General features: G+C 40.0%; 1 protein-coding gene across 1 annotated transcript; it reads right to left on the reverse strand.

The window, feature by feature from the left end:
* Positions 1-2977: 2977 nt before the first annotated feature.
* LOC118588705 (olfactory receptor 1P1-like) lies at positions 2978-3931 on the reverse strand. Its single transcript, XM_036195257.1, has one exon. The coding sequence runs from the start codon at positions 3929-3931 to the stop codon at positions 2978-2980; it is 954 nt and encodes a 317-aa protein (XP_036051150.1).
* Between the last annotated feature and the right edge of the window lie 23892 nt (positions 3932-27823).

Raw genomic sequence — 27823 nt, forward strand, 5'->3', positions numbered from 1 at the left:
ATGAGACTAATATACACAGCTCCAGAGAAGCTAGCTAACAAGGAGGACCCTATAAGGGACTCATGGATCTCCCTGGGAAGGGGAAATTGAGGAGATATCCAAGAGCAAACTAGGGATGAGGGGTGGGCAATGGAGCATAGAAAATAAGAGATGGAAACATAAGGGAACGGGATGGTTGAGCTGGAACAGGGACAGAGGGGGAAAGCAAAGAAAGAGATACCATGATAGAGGGAGATATCATGGGTTAGAGAAACCTGGTGCTAGGGAAGTTGCCAGGAATCCCCAAGGATGACCCCAGCTTGAACTACTAGAAATAGTGGAGGGGGTGCCTGAACTGAACTGGCTTACTCTAGGGCTCAGACCAGTGAATACCCTAACACTTATCACAGAACTTTTCTCCAATGACTGATGGAGGCAGATGCAGAGATCCATAACCAAACACCAGGCAGAGCTCCGGGAGTCCAGTCAAAGAGAGAGAAGAGGGATTCTATGAGCTAGGGTCATCAAGATCACGATGGGGAGACCTGCATAGACAACCAAACCAAACCAGTGGGAACTCATGAAAGTTGGATCAATGGCTGTGGAGCCTGCATGGGACTGGACTAGGCCCTCTACATGATAAGACAATTGTGTAGCTTGATTTTCTTGGGAGCCTCCTGACAGTAGGATCAGAATCCATCCCTGGTTCTTGAGTGGGCTTGGTGGAGCCCACTACCTATGATGGGACAACTCATGCAGCCTTGAGGCAAAGGGAAGGACTTGGACTTGCCTCTACTGGATGTGCCTCCCCATGGGAGGCCTTGCCTTCTTGAGAGGTGGAGGAGTGAGAGGGGTTGGGAGGGAAAGGCTGGGGGTGGGAGGAGGGAAGAGGGGGATCTTTGATTGGTGTGTAAAATGAATGAAAAAATTTTCTTAATAAAAAAAATTTTTAAACATTTTAAATTAATTTATTTGCCTTAATTTATATTAATTGTTACACAATTTATATAGTTGTACGAATTTAATTAAATATCTTTAATGAATTTACATTGTTACACAATATATATAGTTATATAAATTTATTTAAATATATCACTTTCCCACTGTCTTAAAGGGCTACACAGACTTTTAGAATTATGAACACTGCAAAAAACAGTTCTTATTGAGGAAAGTTACAGAAAAGGACAGTCACACATATCTCAAAACTGAGAACAGATTCTAAAAATGATCAGACAATATCATCATTGTGTGAACTTCATAAAGTGTCCTGACATAAACATAAATGGTGCAGGTCAACCACTCAATATCCTCTTTATTAGGCCAGAGACTTTGTAAATGCAAGATATGAATCTGCTAGTAGCAGAACAAAGAACATTGTTTTACACATACCTTCTTCATATGGAAGGAGTTTATTCTGAAATGATGATGAATGGTATAGTGAATACACACAGTTACAACAAATGGTATAGTGTATACACACAGTTACCACCCAGCCTTTTACTACTACCATCAGTGTTCCATGTTGTGCATAACTACATGAGCTATACTTTTACACTCGGGCTCTGCAGTGGGTTTGTTTACACCAGTGTCATCATAAATGGGAGCAACGTGTCTGTAATGACAATGAAACTCAAGGTCATACGAGGGTAAGACTCATAGTGAAAGGGAGGAAAGAGTGTAAGGCCAGAGGACCTGGAGGACTCCTGCAAAATATCGTCTGGGCTTGACAGGGGTGTTACATTCATTAACCTTCAACAGCTCTAGTTGCCTGCACAAGACCATACCAGGTCCCACCCACAGTTTAGGAGCTACAGGTAGCCAACAGCTGCTGAAGGAGGGAGAGCAGTTTTCTTTTTTTTCTTTCATTTTTATTTCTTAAGAAATTTTCTACTCACTCTACATACCACCCACAGACCCCCCTCCACCATTCTCCCACCCCCCAGCCTTCCCTCCCAAGCCACCCCACATCCCGACACCCCCCAAATCAAGGTCTCCCATGGGGAGTCAGCAGAGTCTGGCACACTGAGCCTAGGCAGGTCCAAGACCCTCCCCCACTGCACCAAGGCTTCCCAAGGCATCACACTGCAGGCACTGGGTTCCCAAAAGCCTGCCCATGCACCAGAGACAGATCTTGATCCCCCTGCCTGGGTGCCCCCCAAACAGTTTGAGTCAAATAACCATCTCCCATATCCAGAGGGCCTGGTCCAGTCCCATGGGGGCTCCACAGCCACTAGTCTACAGTTCATGGGCTTCCACTAGTGTGGCCAATCATCTCTGCAAGTCTTCCTATCATGATCTCGACATCCTCCACCTGCAGAATCTCTCCCCTCTCTCATTGATTGGATTTCCAGAGCTCAGCCTGGTGCCTGGCCATGGACCTCAGCATTTGCCTCCATCAGTCACTGGACAAAGGAGAGCAATTTTCTTATGACAAGCTGTATGACAGTTTGCCCATTATCCTACTATTCAAGCTACACCCATGTGTATGTGGAGAATACAAGTTTGACTCAGTAGGAGATAGATACATGTAAGCACATGTGTGGGGAGCATACAGTAGATGAAGGGGACAAGAATTTGATAATGGAAAGTGGGGGTTCATGGGAGAAGTTAGATGGGGAAGGGAGAGTGGATATGATCAAAGTGCACTGTACTCATGGATGATATTGTCCAAATAGTGCATTTTCTTTGGGACAAAAATATGAATTTTCAGCTCCAAAATATTGTCACCATAGAAGGAATTGTCTTGCTGTCTGACACTGACTAAATCATCATTCTGGTGAATGAGATTATAAATAAATGAACAAAGATACAATTCATAACAAATCAAAGCCTAAAGAAAGCCTTTCATTTTCTTCAAATCTAAGAAACTCAAGGTGAGAAGTCAATGAGCACGGCTGTGATAAAGCATATGTAGGATTCAGAAAAGGACACTTGAGGTAGAAATTTCTAGAGATCCTCAGCAGAGTGAATGAGGACACCTTCTGTTTCTCTGCAGGAATCACTGGCCCCAGGAGAAAGAGACTTTGCCCCTGAGAATTCTGACCAATGCCCCCTTCATGTCTTTGTTCCGCAGGCTGTAGATGAAGGGATTCAGTAGAGGGGTCACCACTGTGTACATGACAGCAGATGCTGTGTCCTCTACCACTGAGTTGGAGGAAGAGGATGAGGGGCATAGATAAGCCTTTATCACTGTCCCAAAGCACAGGGCCACCACAGCAAGGTGGGACCCACAGGTAGAAAAGGCCTTGCGCCTCCCTTGGGCAGAAGGGACCCTGAGGATCGCAGACACAATGCGGATGTAAGACACAAGGATGATCAAGAAGGGGATTAAGATGACTGCACCTCCCAGGTAGAGAAGCACAAGCTCATTGATTTGGGTTTCAGAGCAAGCAATCTTCATCAGGGGTCCCAGATCACAGAAGAAGTCTGGAATGACCTTCTTAGAGCAGAAGGAGAGCCGGAACATGAGGAAGGTGTGTGTCATGGCAACAACATTTGTAAGGGTCCAGCAGCCTGCCACCAAGAGTGAGCAGCGCCTGAGGCTCATGATCATTGTGTAGTGGAGAGGGTGACAAATGGCCACAAATCGGTCATAGGCCATTGTGGCCAGGAGGAAGATGTCCATGTCTCCAAAAGTCAAGAAGAAGTAAAGCTGGGCCAGGCATCCTGCATAGGAGATGGTCCTGCTCTGGGAGTGAATGTTCACCAGGGCCTTAGGTATTGTGGTGGAGGTGAAAAGGATGTCATCACAGGACAGGCTGGCAAGGAAGAAGTACATTGGAGTGTGGAGTTGTACATCAGTAACAATGGCCAGGACAATGAGCAGATTCCCAGCCACAGTGACCAGGTACATCCACAGGAAGATCAGGAAGAGGAATCGCTGCTGCTGTGGTTGTTCTGAGAGACCCCAGAGGAGGAACTCAAAGGTGTTGGTCTGATTTTCTCTTGCCATGAGCACAGAGGTCAATGAGGAGAATCTTGAGCTTGCTTTCTGAGATGTTTCATGCTAGATGATTGCTGAGCATTCCCTTCTCTGAGCTCTAGAGAAGAATGACAGTGTTTCCATAGTAACCATGTGGTACATGCTTAGGACACAAAATGCTCTTCCAGACATTTCTACAAGATTCAAATGATAACTGTTAAAATAGTCTTCTTGGATGTTTTTCTACATTTCTTCTGGCCAAAGTATCTTTGCTTATACTACAGTTTTACTTAGCTATGCTCTAAGGATCCAAAAAGGTTTGTTCACCCACTTTCATGGGTTCTATAGGCATGAAATGCCAACCTTTACCTGGTTCAGTGCCAGATAACTAACAGTAAATAATCCTTAACCCCAGACAGTTTTTGTAGCAGGAATTCCAATTGGTCTTAATAATAAAAACCCAGAGCCAGATATCAGGGTGAAAACTGAAAGATCAGAGAAGCAGCACAGTCCAGCACTGAAGATACTTCTTACCTCTACAGAATCCTTGGGCTGAAAGGGGTGATTTCCTGTCTCTATCCCACCTTATTAGTTACTCTCTCTGCCCAGCCATATTACTTCCTGTTTCCTCCTCCTAAGTGCCAGGATTAAAGGTGTGTACCACCACTGCCTGCCCTCTAGTGGCCAGCTCTGTACTCTGATCTCCAGGCAAGCTTTATTTGTTAGAGCACAAACAAAATACCACCAGAGTTTTTAATCACAAGTTATGGATATAACTAAATACATTGGAATCTTCCACCATTTGGACTCAGCCTGCCATACCCACTCAAACCACTCTTGGATCCTTGGGCAGCTGTTCTGATCCATCAGTGTCACAAACTTAATGTTCTGAAGACAACAGTTGGTGTTTACCATTAGTCTAGAAATCATGTTTCTGTAATAAGAAAACTAATTAGTAAAGATGTGTGTGATATCTAGAATATTCTTCAAAGACTCAGTGAAATAGACAAAAAGAAGACCAAACCTCTGCTGTCTAGAATTACAAAACTGAGGGAGGCACTTGGGATTCTGGCTCATGTTGCTAACCTCCGCTACACAGTAAATTTGAGTACAGCCTGGGCTACATAAGAGCCCATTTAAAGAAATGGAAAGATATTAAAAGTTAAACAAAATAATAAAACATATATGTGAATATGTACATGATCACTCTATTTCAATTCTGCCAATGAACACACTTCTCTCCCAATTTCCTACTTAACTTACCAAATATACTGCATAAGACTACATAGCTAAACCCAATCTCACAAAACTAACAATGTCTCAACTATGACCTCTCATAAACATTCAATTAAAATTAATTACAGGACTTAAAGAATACAGTAAGGAAATTAGAAAATAAGAATGCCTCATTAACCTGGAAAAGTTGTTAAATGTCTTTAGTAGATAATTATCAATAACAAAAAAGGTGTTTTAAAAATCTGAAATCTATAAACTATGCAATAGGTTTTTGCCAGGCAAGATCACTGAATGTACTTTAGAACACACAGCCCTCCTTAATAACTATGCATTGGTCACTACCTCCCCAAGATGTCTCCCAGGACTCTCTCCTCTCTGAAGATCACTATTCTACATGTGTTAAATTATCATAGAGCACATAACATGCAATTATGTGCCAGCTACAAAATAAAATAATACTATCAAAATTACTGAATACTTAGAAAATAATAATAGTAATGTCACACACCAGAGTCTATGGAATATTACTAACAAAGCAAAGGAGAATACACTGCCTGGAAAACCTTCACAAGATACAGTAAACCACCCACTACACAAAGACAAGAGCCAAGTGAGGAAAGCGGGAAGTGGAAAAACATTGAAAGTCGAAATGAAGCTCAACATCAAAAACTAACCAAAACACCCCTTAATTATACACACCAGACAGTTTGTCTATGTGCAAAGGAATGAATTAGAACCTCAGATCATACACAACATGAATTCAGAGTGGACAAAGGCCTAAAATATAAGAACTAAAACTGAAAATCTTGGAAGAAAATACAAGCCCACGTTGTGAAATAAAGCAATGGTTTCATAGACATGACAACAAAATACATGTCACAAAATAACATGTCAGTAAAGAAAATCAAATTACATTTCATTTAAATTATATTAAAACTTAATTTAAATTCAGCTTTAAGTAACTAAAACACTTGTTGTTCAAAGTATAATCTCAAGAATTTACAATATAGGAGGATTGTTGTTGTTGTTGTTTTGAGACAGATTCTATCCTCAAATTCTCTACATAATTAAGGATGACCTAGAACTATTGACACTTCTGCCTCCACCTGCTGAGTCCTAAGACTATAGGTATGTGCCAATGTGCTCCATTTGGGGAAAAATGTTTAAAATTTTATCTATATCTGTATATGGGGAGGAGCTTTGTCCTGCTTCACTCCATCTATGACGATTGAAAGTTTTGCTGCTTCAACTTGAAATGCCAGACTTTGTTGCCTCCCAATGGGAGGCCTTACCCTCTCTAAGAGGTGGATGGGGAGTGGGATGAGAGAAAGATAGGGAGTGAGCAGAAGATGGGAGGGAGGGGACCAGTGGTTGGTAGGTAAAACAGAAAAAATTTAAATAAAAAATTCTATGATATATAAGCAACAGTTACAACTTGATAAAAAGAAAATAGCTAATAGTGATATATTTTAACTATTTCCAACACTTTCCCAAGTAACTTTACTGAAGCCATATGATGAGATGTATTTTTCTTTGAGTCAGTGTTTCCTAGAAGACATAGCTGTCTGTACTAAAGTTTTTATATACAAAGTATTTTCTGTGGACAACTACCGTTTCAAAACAAACAAAAAGGAGAGAGAAACAAACACAATGAGATGCCACTTCCCACACTCTATGTCATCAGGTCAATAAACCAGGTAACATCAACTGTACCAAGGATGAGAAAATGCTGAGACTTTAGGACCTTGGTGGTGGAATATGAAACAATATGTGACTAATATGGAAAATGATTTGACATTTCTCGAAAGGCTAATCATAGGGCTATCTAGCCTAGTTACACCAAAGGAAAACAAAACTTGGACATCAATTTCTTACCATTACTCATTATAGAGGAGAACTGAAAACAACAGAAACGCCTACCCTGGCTGCAGGAATCCACGGTGAGACGGCAGTGCCCTGACTCCAGAGTGCAGACGTCACAAGTGTGTGGAAGTTGGTGCTGTTCTGCATCAGAGCTTCCTAAGGACTCACACTTCCAACAAGCCCCAGGTGATGCTGATGCTGGGCAGGGAGGGTGTGGTACCCTCTGCAGCCAGTCCTTGATGTTCAAAATGAGCTGCTAAAGACTAAAGTCTGCAATGGAAATCCTAGCAACCATGTGCAATGCAAGGTCCTGGACTGGGCTCCATTTGAGCAGATAGAGCGAAAGAGAAAGTTTCCAGGATATCTAGAGAAATTTGAATAGAGACCAGACATTGACCAGAAAACACATTATTATTAATTAAATTGGAATTGAAAACGTTTTTGAGGAGATATGTAAGAGGCTTCTAAAGATACGGATTGAATTTTAGGGGTGTAATACCACAGTAACTATAGCTTGTTTTAACATATTTCAACATAAAAATATAAGTCATTACAATCTATATAAGATACAGGCAACATTAAAATGGATATTCCAGAAATTAAAAACTTACTTTGTGAAATGAAAACTTAAGCTGTGCTCCACAAATTCAGATGCCAAAATCAAAGAAAATAAAATAATGACAAAAGGAGCTACAGTTATAAAAGATAAAATTCCAACATCCAATCCAAGAATCTGAGAAATCATAAAGGAAGAAACTAAGTAATGATCCTACATTTATAAATATAAACACTTTTTTAGATTCTACTCACATTTTTAAAGACTAAGAAGACATATAGTTATATATCCTTTAATTTTTTTAGTGTCAAAGGTATTCATTCATCAAACTCTATTAATACAAGCAAGCATTGCTCCAGAACATTCTGAGATACTTTAAAGAGTTCTTCACCTGGTTTGTCTTATTTGACCATTTACCTCCATTTGCTTGTGAGAAACCTGCTGCTCAGAGATCTTGCCTAATGCATTCAGTAAAACTTTCCCCAAACTCCAAAATTTGGATCTTTGCTTGGACCATATCAAGGGGACTCTTGCCTCTCATTTTTCGGTGCACTCAAAGCTGAGTATCCCCTATCATAAGGACTTCCTTGGTGAAGTAGGAACAGATGAGATTTTCAGGACTGACAATGTGATGCTCACTGTAAGAGCATGAATTGTTGAGACTAAGATTGAAAAGCACAGGAACAAATAGCCAAACGAATGGAAGCACATGAATTATGAACCAAAGGCTGTGGAGCCCCCAGCTGGGGCAGGCCCTCTGGATAAGTGAGACAATTGCATAGCTTGAACTGCTTGGGATGCATCCAGGCTGTGGGACCAGGACCTGTCCTTAGTGAATGAGCTGGCTGTTTGGAACCTGGGGATTACACAGGGACACTTTGCTCAGCCTGGAAGGAGGGGACTGGACCTGCTTGTACTGAATCCACCAGGTTTAAATGAATCCCCTGGGGAGTCTTGGACCTGGAGGAGATGGGAATGGAGGGGAGGGGCTGAGGGAAGGTGGGGGTGGGAGCGGGAGGGGGGAGGACAGGGGAACCCATGGCTGATGTGTAAAATTAAAACACAAATATAATAAAAAAAAATTTTAAAAGACCATATGTATTATGAGCTATGTAAGGATCTATGAAAGGAGATTGTTCACAGATGAGGGATAGATATACACATACAAACGATTTCCTCAATTTTGATTACCAAAATGACAAATGGAAATTTTATAAAAATTAAGGCAGTAAAATGTCAAGAATAAAATCTATACAATATCTAAGAATAAATACAAGTAAAGCCTAAGATCTAAATAATGAAAACCATAAAATTTTATATTAAAAAGATATCTTCCTTATTTTGAAAGAAAGGGGAAAATATCCCATATTTTGACTAAGAAAAGCCATTTTCATAAAAACTATAACCTCCCTCAAATCAAAACATAATACAACTGAAATTAAATGATAATGCAATTACATGATAATTGCAATTGATGATAATACAATCACAATTAAATCACTAGTGTTAATTCTTAAATTAAGTTCATATAATAATGAGCCAACTATACCTAAGTGTCTTAAACACAAAAATACAACCTTCTAGGTCTGTATAGTGTTCTTTGTAATCATGTTTTCAGGACTGACCATTTGGTACTGGATAACCACTCGGTGTGCTCTTTTCTGGAGAAGACAATTTCTCCTGCTCTCAGCATCCCTTAGCTGCCTGTCTTAGTTCTTTGTCTCAGTTTGAAGTCTCCTAGATTTAAACACAGACACACACATGTCCACATTAACATGCCTACTGTTGTTGTTCTTGTTCACCTCATGTTTTGACAATCATGTTGCCTTCTATTTTCTTGAGAAAAGTCCTGTTTCTTGCTTACAGCCCTGTATTCATAAAGACTGAAAACACAATATGCACTTATAACATGCTGTGGATGAGAACACACAGCATGCCCCTGGAACACAAGATTCTAACTAACACAGCCAAAACATGGAGACTCATCTGTGTACAAGGGAACATGTACTTGGTGCCACCAGGAACAGACAAGGGCAGAGCTGGCAAAGGACAAGTGAGCATCTAAACAGCTAAGGAGAGACTCCAGGGTGCCTGGGACCTAAGAGGACAGCTCCTCCCCTGGACTAGGACTGAAAGCCTGGCTCTGCCAGACTTGAGAGTTCAGGAGCAGAGAGACCACCCCACCCTGAGGAAGGGGTCACTGCCAGGAAAACTGAGCAGTGTGTTCCTGCAAGCGCCTCCAGTTGAGGCTTGAGTAGTGCAGGAAAAAGGAAACAGCTGACCTGAGCCAGCGGGTTCTTTATGGACGCCGATGCCCAAACTCCTAAATCTTAAATCCTCTCAGAGGGACTTGTGGATCTTGTTGTAATCCTGTGCTGATCCAGGAAGGTAAGGTCTGTGAGTGGTGTCAAGTTCACACATGAGGGAACAGCAGAACCTGTGTGTGATCTCTACTCTTTTCTATTCCAAATGGCATGCTGTGGTATGGTGTGCTTTAGACAGAACAATAGCCTTTCAGAGCCCATGTTGAACCAAAATTGCTTCCTGATGTGTAGTAGCTGTTGTTCAGTGACAGGGTCTTTCTCTCCATGCTGGTCTAACCGACCCTGCCCTATGACTTCTCAGTTGTCTTTCAGGGCTAGCTCAGTCCAGGTGGTCTCCTAGGGACCTGCCCCTTATCTTTTCCAACAGTCCAGCCTTTGGTGTGTCTGTTCTGTTAGTCAAATGAGATGCTTTTCAATTACTTAACCAGGAAGATTTTCTGCGAAGCCATACCTGGACTTCATCTCTGGATGTTGCCACTCACCTTCCTTGTATATAGATGCTCCTTCAGCAACCTCTTTCCCATCCCTTCATTAAAGTCATACTAGTTCCCGAAGATCCTAAAGCATTTCTGGGACTAGTCGGGTAGTCTGGAATGAAATTTCACTGCCGCTATTTTAACACAACAATAATTTGTCATTATAATTACTAACTCCAGCATCACTATCACATGAAAGGCCAACTTCTGTCCCCTTCTCTACCACTGTGATTCTTACGTGCTTGAGATAACATCAGGAGCAAAGAGATGTTCAGTGCACATACGAGCTAGGAAGAAAGGCATGAGCATTGGGCATACACAGCTCTGTTCTTCCATTCCTCCCTCAGAAACTGAGGCACATGACAGTAACAGAAACAAAAAGCCAGTCATCCTGACTTCATGAGAGAGAGAGAGTTCCAGGAGGGACTCTCCACTGGCTAGAGAGCCCAAAAAATGTCAACCTCTTTTCTGTCTCATCTGTGTTCAACAGGCCAAGTACAGGCCTGACTTGATGCAGATCCTAATCTATAGGCTCCTCCCCAAAGGAAGAAACTTCTCAGGCAAAGCATGTGCCCCTATCTCCCGTAGAATACTCTCCTTTCCAAATGTGTGTTCTAGGATGACAGCACAACACTCATGGCCACCCTGAAAGATGCACCAGGATTTCCTCTTTGTGAAGGGAAAGGCATCTTTCACATGCCTTCCCTCTTGACCTCAGGGATGGTTCTACTTCATTCCACACCCCTTGTTCTCAAAGCCTTCACTGGCCATACTATCCCTCAGGGTTCCTCCTTCATCTGCTCTCCCTGCAGCCTGTTTTCTGGACCCACACACTAAAGTGTTTGTTGACTGCATTGAATCTCATGAGAATCACGCATTTTGGTTGGAAAAATTTGAAATGTACATCATCTTCCCTCCCAAGCATTGCAATTGCCAAGACAGAGTTATGATTTCACTGTGTGTAGATCATAACTGTCCACCTCTACTTGCTCCTTAAAGATGAAACACAAACCTTATTTACATTTTTTCCCAAGACCTGAAAGCCTACTTCTGTGGTGATGAACAGGGGTCCTTTTAGGATAGTGTCTCACCCCAGTTGTGAGCTTACCATACTACCTGTGTTTGTCCCAGTCACCATCTCAATGACCTGTGGCCTCTTCAGTCCCATGTTGATCGATGTAACATGAAATGTTCCCCGAAACTCTGAGGCTGTTTCTCTTTCAAGTGGAGTCTATCAAAATCACATACTGAAGCATCCTCTGGTACCCAAGGAAGTCCTACACACTCCAAGCAGCAGAACTGCAGATTGAGCTCTGTTCCTCAACATCAGGACCCAATGATACCACATGGAGAGTTCCAGCCCTAGGCTGTCAGAGGACTTACCCATCTATTGATTTCCCAGAAGGACCAGTGTGAGACTCCATCTCTTGTGGGAAGCTAGAGCTTAGCAATTGCCTCAGGACCCACACATTCCCTCAGGAGCAATTTCTTGAAAAGGAGAAAGATGTGGTCCAGTAACATTGGGCTTCTCCCAAGAAAATTCATTAACTCTCTGTTTCTTGGACTGAACTAGAGAAAGCTACCCCATACAACTAAATTAAACCTCCTCTGGCATATGACTTTTTACACAACCCCCTTAAAGTAAATCACAGGCTTCTGTTGAAATTTTTCATTATGTGGGTTTTTTGAGATAATAGATATATGTGTATATATACATATATATGTATGTATGTATAAATGTATATTTATATACATCATATGTATATATAGATACATATGAAATCATTAACATTCTCCTTTCAGTGTGATACACTCTGGTAATAGCATGGTGCTGCAAAGAAGTCAGAGAATAAGACCCCATGACTGGTAAAAATCATGCCAAGAGACAAAGAAGTCATTTTGAAGGGTTCTTATTGGCTAAGTCTTGGATAATAGAACAATGAAATAATGATACTAATGGATCATAACTAACTGAATGAAATGAAGATAAGTGAGTCACACTGGTATAGTATATGTGGATGAATAAGGCAGGAAGGGAAGGGAAGAAAAAGAAAGGAAAAATGAGAAAGAATTTCATCCTTAGGATAGAATTCAACTAATAAATTTGAAATTTGAAAAAGCAATACTGATAAAATATCACAGCAATTTTTTGAAAGCTACACATTAATGATAATAGAAAAATAATATCTATCTATACATGTTTCTTTGTACATCACCCTTTCTAAATGATCAAAATTACATGCCTACATTTGGACAAATCATATGTCTTCCAATATGTTGTATTGTAAAGGACTAAAAAGTGACTTGTGTGTATTCCTGCCTCATGTATAGATAAACCTGACTATAAGGAAGTGACAGACCAAACCTATAAAACACTTTTTAGAATGATGTTTACAAGATGCTGGTCTAGTAGGTTCCAGGTCTTGCTCCCCAATAACAGTAATAATCTAACAAGTCACTGGAAGAAATCACTCCTACACACATTCCTGCTGATGTCCAATGAAGACACTCCAGGCTCTTTGGGTGTGTAGAATGTGGACTTTCCTCCCAAAGTAGCCTCATGTCTCTCATTTCAATGAGCCAGGGGTATGAAGGGTAGTAGGGATGGTGTCGTGGTGAATCACCATAGCTTGTGAGCTGTGCTAATAATATTAAGTCTGGATCAGGGCGTGGAGCCAGGTACTAGTTGATAAGAATTAGCCAGAGAGAGTATGAGGACCTGTGAAGATGGATAAAGAAACTCACAGGAAGGAGAAGGGAGGGACCTAGATATTTGTGGACCTTTTTGGTTTGGGTGATGTGGAGAGATGCTTTCTTGCTGGGTCTTTGGGCAAAAATGAAGGTCAGCTGGTTGCTTTTGGCTTCTCTGTTCTAGTAGGTTTTCACCCCAATATATGACTCCCAATTCTTTATTAGTAAGTAAAACAACTTAGATAAAGACAAAATTTGGTACTCAACACATGGCATGAGATCACATGGCAGCTTCTAAAGCTGCCATTTCTTCCCACTGATGCAGTTGCTCCTCAGGCGGCTTCTTCCACTGCGATCCCCCTCTTCTTTACCCATCCCCAAGTGCCTCACAACTGCACCACTGCACCCACTAGCACCATGATGTTTGCTTGAGCATGCCTCACATCCCCACTGCCGCACACCTCATAGCAGATTTGGTAAGACAACTGGGAAATCCAAAGAAAAATCTATCCCATGTTAAAAATGGGAAATATCACAAGCAGGGAGTTAGGACTGTATAGTGCCATAATGGATGGCTTGAAAATGTAAAAAAAAAATGAGTGAATGGATAACCAATTTAGCTAGGATTGACATAATGCTGATTATAATTACTATCAGTTTGATAATTCATATTTTTTCCTTAAAAAGTAGTTTGATAACTATGCAAAATATGAAAATTTGACTGGCAAGATACAAGCCTGAGAAAGACTAACTATTGATTTAAAAAAACAAGCTTAGAAAGATCTACTAATGAAAATAAGAAAATACTCAAACACAAACAGAGGAATTTTGATAAGAACCTACCATACATACTACTGCATGATGAAACTGAAAAGGGGTGACCCAAGGTTATTAGGAAACCAATCTCATATTAGAAAACCAGTTCCTATACAAGAATTACCAGCAAACAAGAGACACCCCCAACATTATGCAGAAGTTTGATGGAATCCTATAGACATATTAGGTTTGAAGAGATTTAAGGAAGTAGTCATTTCATATGGTATGCATTCACCCTATGTGAAGCAGATAAATTCATGGACAACTCAGAACAGAATTATCCCTCAAGACTTGATAGATTTAGCTATAGCAATATTGGAAGCAGGTCTTATAATGGAGAACATGGTGGAAAGAGGAAGCTAGGGTCATAAAACAATGAAACAGGGTTAGAGGTATTGACATTTCTCAAGACCAGTTTCCCACTAAAGGATAATATCCTGATTTGCAAAGACAATTTAAATTTGATGATCACAACTTGTTCCTATGCCATTTAATAGCATTGAATGCTTGAAACAAGTTTGAAGAATCAGGGAAGAGGTCTGAGTTATTTACCAAAATTATATGAGACCCTAAAGAAGCCTTCACTAATTTTTTTTTACAATGATTGACTTTAGCTGTAAGTAGAATAGTATCAGATCCAGAAGACAGACAGATATTAATTGAATCTTTGGCTTTTGAAAATGCTAATTCAGAATGTAAAAAGGTGATTAGGCTGTTAAATGCAAGATCAGTACCAATAGATGAATGCATTAGGAATACTGCTGATAAGAGATCTCATGCTTATTATACTACTTTAATAGGAGGAGTGATTTCTAAAATTTTTAAGAAAAAAATCAAAATGTCAGATGTTTTAATTGTGGTAAGCAAGGTCATCTGAAAATGGATTGTGGCAAGGCATTCCTAGAAACAATGCTTTTTCTACAGATAATCCAAATAGAAGGCCCTAGTCTTCTGGAGTATGCAAAAGATGTGGCAAAGGCCAATATTGGACTAATGAATGCAAATCAAGAAGGGACAGGCATCCCTTTGCCATCAGGAGATGCCTTAGTGGTCAGGCCCAAATATCAAATTTGGTTTAATCATTTCCTGTCAGCATTGGAGAAACTCATCCACAAAGCAATTTAAAAACTTAACACTTGTTGTTAAAAATGATTCTGTTCTGTATGTGATCAAGAACAGAAAAACTCCTGGAGCTCCACCTGGGGCCTGGCCAAGGATCTCTACATCCACTTCCATCAGTTATTGGATGAGAGTTCCAGCGACCATTAGGGTGTTTGGCCACCTGATCACCAGACTAGGTCAGATCAGGCTTTCTCTCGACCATTGCCAGCAGTCTACTGAAGATGTATCATTGTGGATTTCTGGGGACCTCTCCAGCACTCTGCTTATTCCTGTTCTCACTGTTTGGTAGGCACCCAGGCAGTGGGACCCAGACCTGTCCTTAGTGCATGAGCTGGCTGTTTGGAACCTTGGGCTTACACAGGGACACTTTGCTCAGCCTGGAAGGAGGGGACTGGAGCTGCCTGTACTGAATCCACCAGGTTTAAACGAGTCCCCAGGGGAGTCTTGGCCCTGGAGGAGATGGGAATGGAGGGGAGGGACTGGGGGGAAGGTGGGGATGGGGTGGGAGGGGGGAGGACAGGGGAACCCATGGCTGATGTGTAAAATTAAAACACAAATATAATAAATTCAAAAACAAAAACAAAAAAAGAATAGAAAAACTTCAGTAGATAAAACAAAAAAATAAGTATTTTGGCAAGCTTCTATAATTGATCAAAGAAAAAAGCAAAAATATGAATAAATGTCATTTTAATCAAAGGATTATTGGACAGGTCCAGATAAAACCATAATTTCACCAAAATTGTGGCATCCAGATTGGCCTACTCAAGAGGTGAATATTCAGCTTTTATGGATTGGAACTTAATCTCAAGTAAAACATAGTACAAGGTAGAGTAGGTCAAGTGTATAGGGCCAGAAGGATGGATAGGAAAATTAAAGACATATGTGGCTAACATGGCAACAAATTTATGGAGACATGATTTGTTGGAGCAATAGAAAACACAGATTAACATTACTCCAATCTCAGAAATAAACAATAAAATAAAGAATGCTTCTGAGAAAAATAATAAAAGGTTCTATCAAGAGCAGTCACAGACTGTTTAGGTTGCACATAGGCAGAGCACAACAACTGTTGGTCTTCCAAGGTACCAACAGCCCTACCTATAAAATAGTTAACTGATGAACCTGTCTGTGTGGAACAATGGCCTCTGACATCAGAAAATGACAGGCACTAGAACAGCTGGTACAGGAACAGTTAAATGCTCAAAATATTGGTGAATCAACCAGTCCTTGGAATTCTCCTATATTTGTTATTAAAAAGAAGTCTGGAAAATAGAGAATGGTAACAGATCTGAGAGCTATTAATAAGGTGACCCAGCCGATGAGCTCTTTACAGGTCGGAATTCCCTTGCCTCTTTTATTACCTAAAGGATGGTGTATTACAGTGATTGATGTAAAAGACTGGTTTTTTTATTATACCTTTACAAGAGCAGGATAGAGAAATTTTTGCCTTCACAGTGACCTCTTATAACAATTCTCAACTTGTTGAAAGGTACCATTGGAAAATTCTTCCACAAGGAATGTTAAATAGCCCTATCTTGCATCAATATTTTATACAACAGCTATTAGAAATAATTAAAAAACAATTCCCTCAATCTATAATTTACCATTATATGTATGATATCTTACTGGCTGATTCATATGCAGATACCTTAGAAAAATGATTCATGAAGTAAAGAGAATTTTGCCTTGTTGGGAATTACAAATTGCTCATGAAAAAATACAAAGAGGAGATTCTATTAATTACCTAGGATATAAATTAGGTTTATAGGAAATTCAACCACATAAAGTACAAATTAGGAGAGTTCAGTTACAAACTATTAAAGATTTTCAAAAATTGCTGGGAGATATTAACTGGCTAAGGCCACAACTGGATTAACTACTCAAGAGCTAATTAATTTATTTCAAATATTACAAGTTGATAAGGACTTAAATAGTCCCAGATACTTATCAGCTGAGGATGTACATATGGATTGCTTGGATCCAGAGTTTGATTGTATCATAGCCATATGACCTTCTACTCATTCTCCTACAGGATTTCTTATGCAGAGAGAAGATAATATCTTAGAATGGATATTTTTGCCACACAGAGTAAAAAGGTAAAGACCTGTGTAGAAAAGGTTTCTGAATTGATTCTGAAAGTAAAATTGAGACAAACAGTTATAGACAGATCTAATCAAAGACATACTTAATAAACAGAAAGGGGTAATAAAGACCCCAGAGATAGATTACACAGTGCTTTGTTAACTTCAAATTTGTATGCTAATGAGAAAGCAATGACAGCTGCAGAAAGACATTGGATAGTACAGAAAAACTTCTGAATTAAACCAGTCTGTATACTTTAAAGATATGTTGACCTCAGAATGGAAACTGAGATATGTGTTACATTGGGGGGGAGGTTTTGCTTTTGTTTCCATGGGCGAAGAAATCTATGGATACCATCAAGATTAAGAAAGATTAGTTTCAAACAGGAGAGACCTCTTGATGAAGGAGAGGTGATAGTTTATCAAACAGCTTGGTCATTCAATTTAAACTAACTTATAAGACTAACAAGTGCTTTCATTTGATAGTTATGAAAAATTACTTAAAAGATAATACTTGTTCTGTTGCCAAAAAGCATTTTGCCTTAACAAAGATATAACCTGCAAAAAAAGGAACTCCCCGAAGTTAGGGTTGGTCCAGGTTTTGTTTTTGTCTTTCCAGGAGAATAAAAGTATCCAACTAAGGAATCTGGAGACCACTGGACAAATGAGACATCTGAGAAAGGACAAATCACCAAAAGAAAATGTCCCAAGAAAAAGAGTAAATTGGCTTAATATATAGCACACCTCCAACAGTGTAGAATTTCATAAATCTTCCAAAACTGCTTGTTTTCGCTGCTCTGTATAAACATAAAAGGAAAATGGTTTTTGGGTGGTCCAAATTCAGTTAAAAATTAAAGCTATCTTTGGAGCTGGAGCATGGCTCTCTCCTTATCTAAACCCACACATACTTATTAAAGGAAAATCCAAAATCTCTGTCTCATATCAGAAGATCCACCTGGTATGGGACAGAAGAAAACAAAAATTAAGGGACTATTCTATGCTGCTAATCTCATCATCCTTTGGTTTTCATTTGACTCTTTAAAACTTCTCTGAAGGTAAAAATATTAACTTAAAATCTATAAGATTTTATATATATATGTATATATATACATATATATATATGTATGTATGTATGTATGTATATATATATATATATACTTTCTGTCATGGTGTTAGTGGCCGCATAGCAATGACCTTTGAGGTCTCTAAAAAGAAGATGGGGCCTGAAATGATTAATCCAACTGGACTGTGGTAATGCCACTATGATGACTAATAATTCTCAAAATACCACCAAACTACAAACTACAAGACAACTTCAAAGTGGCTAAGATAGTCCAGCTTCACAGAGTATTCCAGCCATGCTTCAGTTAAGCCCTGCACCTTCCCATCATGCAGAGATTGGACAATAAATGATGCAGCTAGTTCTCACAGGGCTTGATCATTATTCCAATTTTCTCAGGGTCCCCTAAAAATGCTGTTGCCCCCAGACAACAGAAAATTATTTTAAGGACATGATGCCCACATTCCCGAGAGTTGGCATGGGTAGATTTTGGTCCTTCAGTGAGTTCTGGATGTTTGTCATTGTTTAGTGGGGATAGTTGCACATTGTAATTGGTCATGATCAGGGAGGAAACTAAGCAAAGGAGGTTAGATTCAGGGATCTCTTTCATTAAAAAAATAAAGGGGGTAGGAATGATAGGATAAAAGGATACATTATTAAATCTACTTTTAGACTAAAAAGCAACTACTAGCCTCAAATATTTTACATTTGTATGAATTTTTATATATTGATTTAAATTTAAGGTTATTTTTGTTACAAGATATTGTAAGGTATTGTACTTATGCAACTCATTTAAAATTGTAATGTAAAGTTCTAGTCCTTGAAAACTACTATTACAAACTGTTTAAGATAATTAAAATAGCAATCAAACTTTAGTAAGGGTTTAGATGTTGACAGATATAAGCTTCATTTAGCCTCAAGTATTTTAGAGAGAAAGGTTGTCTTCAAACATTTCAGAGATCTACAGAATATTGTATTTAAGATGTTTTAATAATGCAAGACTTTTCATTACAATCAGACACATCTGCTCCTGGCAGCACCAATGTACTTCAGAAAGGATGATGGGTATTAAAGAACTTCCATGTGGAGTTTGCTTTCAATATGACCAATCTAGCCATTAGGCAGGAAACTGACCTTGCCTCAACTTCTGATACTATGCTGTCCAAATTGGATAAGCAGGATGCAAAGAAGATGATTGCCAAACTTTCCAAAATTCCTGCTTCGCAGAAACTCTGTCAGATATAGCCTGTAAGCCTGAGATGGATGCCCAATGTTGCAGAGGAACATTGTGTAACTGTTCAGGCAGCAAGCTGTCCCTGTCATTTATATAGTTTTGGAAGTTTTTTGCTCTGTACTTCCTGTTTACTCTGGTAATATTTTATCCTTTTCAGGTCTGTGATGAGTGTTGAAGACTAGATAGTTATGCTGTTTTCCTTGTTAACAAATTCAGAAAAACTTACAAAAGACATGTAGAGTTTATAAGGTAGAGAGACATAAAAGCTTAAGTTGTTTATACAAGAAAATTTTCTGAGGTCTAAAAATATTTTTTTAGGTTGGTAATACAAGTTATGTAATAAAGTAGTTTAGGTATAAAACTGTGAACTCACCAAGATAGGATAGATAACAGAGTACTTTCTCTGAATTTGCCAAATACTAATGGATTGGACATCGTGAATGTAACTCTTACCTGATAATTGTTCATATTGCATATAGTTTTACTATGTTACAGTTAAAACCTTTCCTTTTTATTTAGACAATGCCTGATACTTGTTCTTATTGTGTGTCATATTATGTGTTATAGTTAAAACCTTTCATTATTATTTAGACAAAAAGGGGGAAATGTTGTGGGATAGTTGTTTGTGCTGTGAAACTCTGAGTCTATGTCAATAAAATTAACCTTGGATCAGGGGGCAGAGCCAATGACTAGTTGACAAGAATTAGCCACAGATAGTACACAGGACCTGTGAAGACAGAGAGACTCACAAGAAGAAGAAGGGTAGGAACTTAGAGATTCACAGGCCTTTTTGTTTGGGATGGTGTGGAAAGATGCTCTCTTGCTGGGTTTATGGCCAAAAGGAAGGTCAGCTGGTTACTTCTCAGCTTCTCTGATCTGGCAAATTTTCACCCCGATATCTGACTCCAGAGTCTGTATTGGTAAATAGGCCAACTTAGATAATGACAACACATCCTGCCAGAGATAATAATTCACTTCTGGTACTATAGGCCCAGTCAAACCCCATGTCTGTGGAGATCATAAGCCATAGCTGTGGGCTTCTACTGATATTTTGCTAGAAGGACATGATCTTAATGACAAATTGCCTTCAAATGATCATGTAAGTACTCATACATTACTGTTGCTGTCATTTTTGGTTAGAGAAGCTTCTTTATTTGTAGTTTGCAGTAAAACTGCAGAGATTCATTACTGATCAAAGTGCTAAGAATAAGTGTCTGTGGCATTTAGTCACAAATGGAGTATGTCCATCATCCCCACAAAGACATCACAGAAGAGTGGGTGTAAAGAATATGTGGAGTGCTGCAGACTGTTGCATTCATGGCCACTCTAGGAGTATCTGCAAAACTTTGAGATCCTCACCACCCTGCCACAGAGGGGAGAGGGACTTCCAAAGCCCCACCTCTCCCTGAGGATCTGACATCAGCTAATTATCACTAGAAGATGGAGAGAGAGGAATGAGAGTGAGACAGAGGACAAGAAGTTATGAAGAATGACTATAACAAAAGCATGCTGTGTATACACATGGAAATGCCATTTCTAAACAGGGCTACAGAGGGAGACCCAGTATCAAAGTTCCAGAACAGCCAAGCTTAGGCAGTGAAGGAAACCATGGAAAACAGAAGGCTGGTGAACTTGGCAGCATTGGCCACATGGTTTTGGCTTTAGAGTCAAGGATAGAAGAAAGGGGCTATGGAATCTCTGTCTGGAACTACAGAAAGCCGCTGAGCTCTGGCATTTGTCACTGAGTGGAGGTCTGGAGAAACCATTGTGTGGTGCTGTAAAGGCAAAGCCTGGATTGCCTTGGAGACCCCAAGATGTTGGAGAGGTCAGAGCCGTGAGACACCTGCCAAGGAGAGCTGCCAACAGGGAGTGAAAACAGCCCAAGAGAAAAAAAGTGTGCTGCAATCAACAAAGTTGAACTGTGTGGAGATCTGAAGAACATTTTCACGTCAGACATGGAGATGCAGTTCAGAGTTTGCTCAGCTGGTTTACAGTCTTGCTTTGGTCCAGTATTTCTTCATTATACTCCCTTACCTATGTTTTGGAATGGTAATGTATATCCCATTCCATTATATGTTGGAAGTATGTGATCATTTTTTTTAATTTTATAGTCAATTACAGTTAAGAGATTTCCACAAGTCTCAGAAGAGACTTTGGACTTTGAAACAAGTTTGAGACTATTATAGACTGTGGGAACGTTTGAAGTTGGACTGAATGCATTTTTGCATTGTAATATGACTACAAGCCTTTGGGGACCAGGGAGTCAAATGTGGTGGCTTGAAAGAAAATGATCTTTAGAGGGAGTGGCACTATTAGGAGGTGTGGCCTTGGTGGAGGAAGTGTGCCACTGTAGGGTTTGGGCTTTGAGGTCTCCTATGCTCACAGTTCACTTCCTGTCACCTTCAGATCAAGATGTAGACCTCTCCCTTCCTTCTCCAGGAACATGTTTTCCTGCATGCCAACTGCTATGAAGACAATGGACTAAACCTCTGAACTGTAATATAGCCCAATTAAATATTTTTTCTTTATAAGAGTTACCTTGGTCATGGTGTCTCTTCACAGCCATAGAAACTCTAACTAAGAGAAAAGGCCATGATAATAATAATTTTTAGTATCTAAATTAGCATGTGTTGGTTTTGTTTTTCTCTTGTAATCATTTTCAGATAACATACAAAATAGAAAAAATATAAACATAAACATACAAAAACCCATCTCTATATTCTTGGTTCTTAATTTACTTCATCACTGGAGAAAAGTAAATCTTTTCTTTTCACTTAATTGGTAGAATATATTTTTTTTCAGATTCTTATATGATGGAGTTCAAATAAATACTTTTACTATATTATGCTTAAAAAGATAAAAGCAAACTGAAACTCATTACTGTATGATTACTATACGCGAATAAAAGACATTTTAAAGAAAACCAAAGGCTGTGGAGCCCCCAACTGGATCAGGCCCTCTGGATAAGTGAGACAATTGAATAGCTTGAACTGTTTGGGAGGCACCCAGGCTGTGGGACCAGGACCTGTCCTTAGTGCATGAGCTGGCTGTTTGGAACCTGGGGCTTACACAGGGACACTTTGCTCAGTCTGGAAGGAGGGGACTGGACCTGCCTGTACTGAATCCACCAGGTTTAAATGAATCCCTGGGGGATTCTTGGAGCTGGAAGAGATGGGAATGGAGAGGAGGGGCTAGGGGGAAGGTGGGGGCGGGGACGGGATGGGGAGGACAGGGGAACCCATGGCTGATGTGTAAAATTAAAACACAAATATAATAAATAAAAGAAAAAAGACAACCAACTTGGATGTCTCCTGAGGAATAAAGAGCAGATGGCTAAGCCTGGTCCATGAGAAATCCTCAATGCAGGGACTTTTGCACTGAGTCCAGTAATACAAGAGAAGAGTGAGGCCTTTAACGACCTCCCTAGGCTTTCAGTCCCTATGATGTCATTTTACTCTGAGCTGCTGTTATGCTTCTATATCAGGTTCCCTTCTGTGGACCAACTGTTCTGCTAAAGCTGCATGCTTTCTTTGGCATTGCTTGTTGGCAGGAGTCTCTGTTTCTTAGGATTCCTTTCAGAAATACCTTTGAATTCTATCTTGTGTGTTCGTTTGTTTTGTGAAGTGTTAATTCTGACTACATTGCTTATTTAAGCTATTTCTATGCTTCTTGTTAAATTCAGTCTGCTGCTTCCAGATCAATTTCACTTTGTTCAAGGTCTGTTCAGTTCTTTGTTACTCTTAGATACTTACTTGACTGGACTCAGACTTAAAGGCAGAAGTTCTCAGTGAGGACAGCCTATGTCTCTTGCAACCCATTCCTAGAATTTTTCTTTGGCTTCCTTCATTCCCTTGGCCAAGAGTTTAGCAGATCTGCAGCCTCTTCCTTGGTTTCTTAGTGTGTTGTATCTCAGAACAATATGTCAGCATTTGTGTTGTGGGACACATGGAGTAACAAGATGCTGAATCTTGGGTGCTTTGGTCCTGGGCTTCTTAAACTACTTGTTTAAGGGCTTTCTGACAACATGTTGGTGGGCACCATCTTCTTTCAAGAGGAAAAAAAAAAGATTTCTGATTCTGTTAGTTCTTTTAGGTCCCAACAGACAAGGCACAGTAGTATATGTCATTCCAGGAATATCCTTCTCTCTGTCTCTCTGTCTGTCTCTGTCTCTGTCTCTCTGTCTCTGTCTCTCTCTGTCTCTCTCTGTCTTTCTCTCTCTCTCTCTCTCTCTCTCTCTCTCTCTCTCTCTCTCTCTCAATAACTGTGTCTAGAACACTCAGATTGGCATCCACAATGTTACTGTGAACAGACTTGTGCTTCTGCTTCCCAGTTTTCCTTGGTCTGTAACGAGACCTTGATCTACAGCAAGAGCACTCTACCATGGGTCAAAATGCCTTGCTTCATGGGAAAATATCGTCATTCCCACCACATAACCCTTTCCACTCTTCACCCAGAGCATCAGCAGCTACTGTGGCTATGTGATTCTCAGAATATATGACACTTGCCTTCACTGTCCACTTCAATGAGTTTCTGACAGCTGATAGCTGGGAAGGAGATATTCAGCTTCATCTCGACATCCATGTTGTCATTCTTAATGTCTTCACAACACTGAAACAATAATTCCAAGATATTTTCATCTCTCTTTCTTCAATTGCCTTTCTGTTTCACTTCTAGATACTTACATAATCACCACTCTCTTTTTCGGTAGACATGTTCTATAAAGCATTCCTGTTTCTAAAAAGCATTCAATGACCAGGAAAATAGCCAAGGCAGATTTTCCTAGACACATTTATATTTAGTCTCCTTCACCTGAAGAAAAAACTCCCAAGATAAGTTTTACTATTTTAGGAGGAGAAGAAGGCCAAGATTCTGTGCATGCATCAACAAAACCCATGTTCAATGCCCACAGAAAACACTGATAAGTAATTGAAGACTAAACATCATTTTCCTCTATGCCACAAAATAATTCCTTCCCTTTCATAGGTACTCCAGAGATAAAATGCAGACGAGACTGAGAATGATGCCAATACCCCCAAATGTGTTTACTGAGAAAGAAACATTTACCATTGGATACAATTGTATCTGTGAATAATAGTCCATGGAACAGACTTGGGACCACAATCTAGATACAAAACAGCTAATATTGGAGCCACAAACACGGTGTGACCTCTTATGTATCTATATAAAAATAGCATTTAAAATGTTTCAATATTGATTAAATATACAGCTTGATATATAATGTATATATCAAATACATAAAGATCAGTCACATGACCACTAGTAAAACAGAAGATGAATTCATGGTAAATTATATACAGATTTATGTAGAAATAATATAATAATAAGGGAGTTGGGAAATTATTTCAGCATTAGAGAGCTTTTACAGCAATTGCAAGGCCATGGGTTCAGTCCTCATCTCTGAAAAGAAAATAAAAATGTTTTTAGATTGGGGATTTAGCTCAGTGGTAGAGCGCTTGCCTAGCAAGCACAAGGCCCTGGATTAGATCCTCAGCTCAAAAAAAAGTTTTTAAAATAAGTTAATACATCTTAAGTGTGAACTATGTGCCATGCACTATTTTAAGAATATATATAATTTAAAATACATAATATTTTAAGAATTGCATACAATTCATTCAATTATTTTATCTTCATTAGGATGTGTTTATTCTTTTTTTATTTTTTTCATTATTATGTGTTTTAAATTTTATAAATCAGCCATGGGTTCCCCTGTCCTACCCCCTCCCGCACCCATCCCCACCTTCCCCCCCAGCCCCTCCCCTCCATTCCCATGTCCTCCAGGATCAAGGCACCCCTGGGCATTCATTTAAACCTGGTGGATTCAGTACAAGCAGGTCCTGTCACCTCCTTCCAGACTGAGCAAAGTGTCCCTGTGTAAGCCCAAGGTTTCAAACAGCCAGCTCATGCACTAAGGACAGATCCTGGTCCCACAGCCTGGGTACCTCCCAAACAGATCAAGCTATTCAATTGTTTCACTTATCCAGAGGGCCTAATCCAGCAGGGGGCTCTGTGTGTTTATTCTTATTACTGTTTCCACAAGCAAATGTTGACCCAAGGCAGCTATAAAAATTATGCAATAAAGTCAGTAATTGATGATCCAACCTAGGCTCACAGTATTCACCACCACTTTCTGCAGAAGGCAGTGACCTCTGCCACAGGAGGTACTAAGTCGCAGGACTACTACCATCATTAGGTCTACTACAAAGATGATATATGTATAAAGTAGTCTAGATGTCTATAGACTCTTTCCATCTCTCAGAATCCAGAAAATCTGGAGATCTGCCACCAGCATGCTACCTTAAAGAAAGCATAGCTGTGCTCTGAAGCTTCTCTGGTCAAATCCTAGTGAGAAGATGAACTGTGATTTTCTTTCTTTGAGACAATAAACATCCTGTGTACAAACAAGACCTATGTATAGGCTTGCAGAAATACCAGATCTCAATTATACCAGAGTCCTTGAAAGTTCCAAGCAGTGGTTCCTAAAAGAGTCTGAACAGCAGAGGTAGAGAAATCCCAACAGAGAGGCTAGAATAGGTTAGCCCAGAGCTTGAACCTTGGAGACACTCTCTCCAGGAAACTCCAAATCACTCTTGAGAGGCACTGTGTCCCCTAAGGACACATGCAGAGTTTACTACATGAGTCTCAACAATTACTAAGATTTGAATCTGAATGAAGACCTGGGAGAGTGATGTTTCAGGGGACTTTGTAAACTTTTGCAAGTTCCTAATCTTCTCTCTGCTAAGATCTAGGCAGGTGCTATTTGAAAGATGCTTCCTCCTCAGGCTCCATCCAGAGCAGCAACTTTCTGTTCCTTCTACTCATGGACCAGACACTAAAGCGCATCTCAAACACAACACTAATATGCTTTTCTGTAGCATGCCTGTCCCCCTAGAGAAAAGCTAGTAAGTGCTAGATCAACTGCCAGGACACTTTAAAACATCTGATTACATAGGACAGGGGACTCTAAAAGTAGGTCTGTGACTATGGCTTTAAGCAACAGAGCGCCAACAACTGCATCACCATCATCCTCTCCTTTTACTCCCACAAAGTCCCCACAAGGTAAGTCGAACTATCGTGCCATTTTTATTAGAGACCCTTCATCAGGTGAAATGAAGTGTCAAAGTCACAGATGGGCAGCAGGAAAACTGGGACACAAGCTTCATCCTCACCCTAGAATCTGCAGTCTCTATATCTGGTGGACCAAAGGCAGAGTGAGAGAACCCCACCTGACCACACTTTTCCTGGGATTTATTCACACACAGACACACAGGACCAAGAGTGGCATTTGTAGTTTTCTCCTGTAGTCCTGCACACTATCTGTCCCTGAAAATAATACTGTGCATGTGCATAGACACTCACACAAGCACATGGTTTCAGGGAAGAGCTACAAAGATACCTTCTGCTCCCACACATCAGGGAGCCTAGCAGTGGACCTTCACAGAGTTCTGACATTTCATTATCAAAACACTTAGGAGTTGATCATTAGAAAATCTGAGAGACTGATCTTGGACTTAGATTTGTGTATCACTGCTATCTCAGAGCACACTATCCAGGGAAGTGGTCAGCGATGTGTGGGACTCTGACCTCTTTCAGGTAATCTCTGAACTCTGCCTAGCCTGCTTTCTCCTGAGTGTATCCAGGCTCCTTTTCCTTGAGCTAAGGGGATGTTGGTCTTTTCCCAGGAAAACAGCCCATGCCTGTTGACAACACTCTAATCCCCAGCTCTGTCCATTTCCATTCTGAAGTTTTCATGCAGAAGACCCTCTTTCTGTCTCACTACTCACTCCATTGATTGTACCAACCTCCTCGCTGGTGCAAAATTCCCTTATATTCTTAAACTTTATTTTTTTATCCTTGTAACTGATTACCAATCACATGTTGCCACATTTCATAGTCACTCCACCAAAATACCAATGTTTGTATTAAGCAAGGACTCGAAACTTCTGTCTCCAGAAATGGGAGTGGAATCCATATCTGCTCTACTAATTCCTAGTATCTAAAGAGAAACAGTCTTTTCACAGGACCTAAATCACACATACTACCAAACCTACTGTAGAGTCTAGGCTGCTTTTTTTTTTTTTTTTTTTTTTTTTGTTCCCTGGCCTGTGCTATCTCTTCCCCAATGAAGATGCATAGCACATTTTGCCTGATGCTACCTTCTAGGGCTCCAACATTTTGTCCTTGAAGGTTAATCCACAATAAGGAAGCCATCTATTAATTTTTGTGTTGAATGAGCCTATGGTTTAAGATTTACATAATCTCATCTGTATAATACAAACATATTTCTTCAGTCCTGTGACTAGATCTCTCTATAAACCTGGTTGGTTCAGAAACATAGACTAGACACGAGAAAAAGAGTTCTGCTAGAGAAGATCACAAGTCTGAGTGGCTGGAGGGACTGTAATGCACTTGCCAGTCAGCAAGAAAGAGCTGTTGTTGAGCTGC

The sequence above is a fragment of the Onychomys torridus genome, chromosome 8, assembly GCF_903995425.1.
Source record: "Onychomys torridus chromosome 8, mOncTor1.1, whole genome shotgun sequence".
In the NCBI taxonomy this organism is placed as follows: Eukaryota; Metazoa; Chordata; class Mammalia; order Rodentia; family Cricetidae; genus Onychomys; species Onychomys torridus.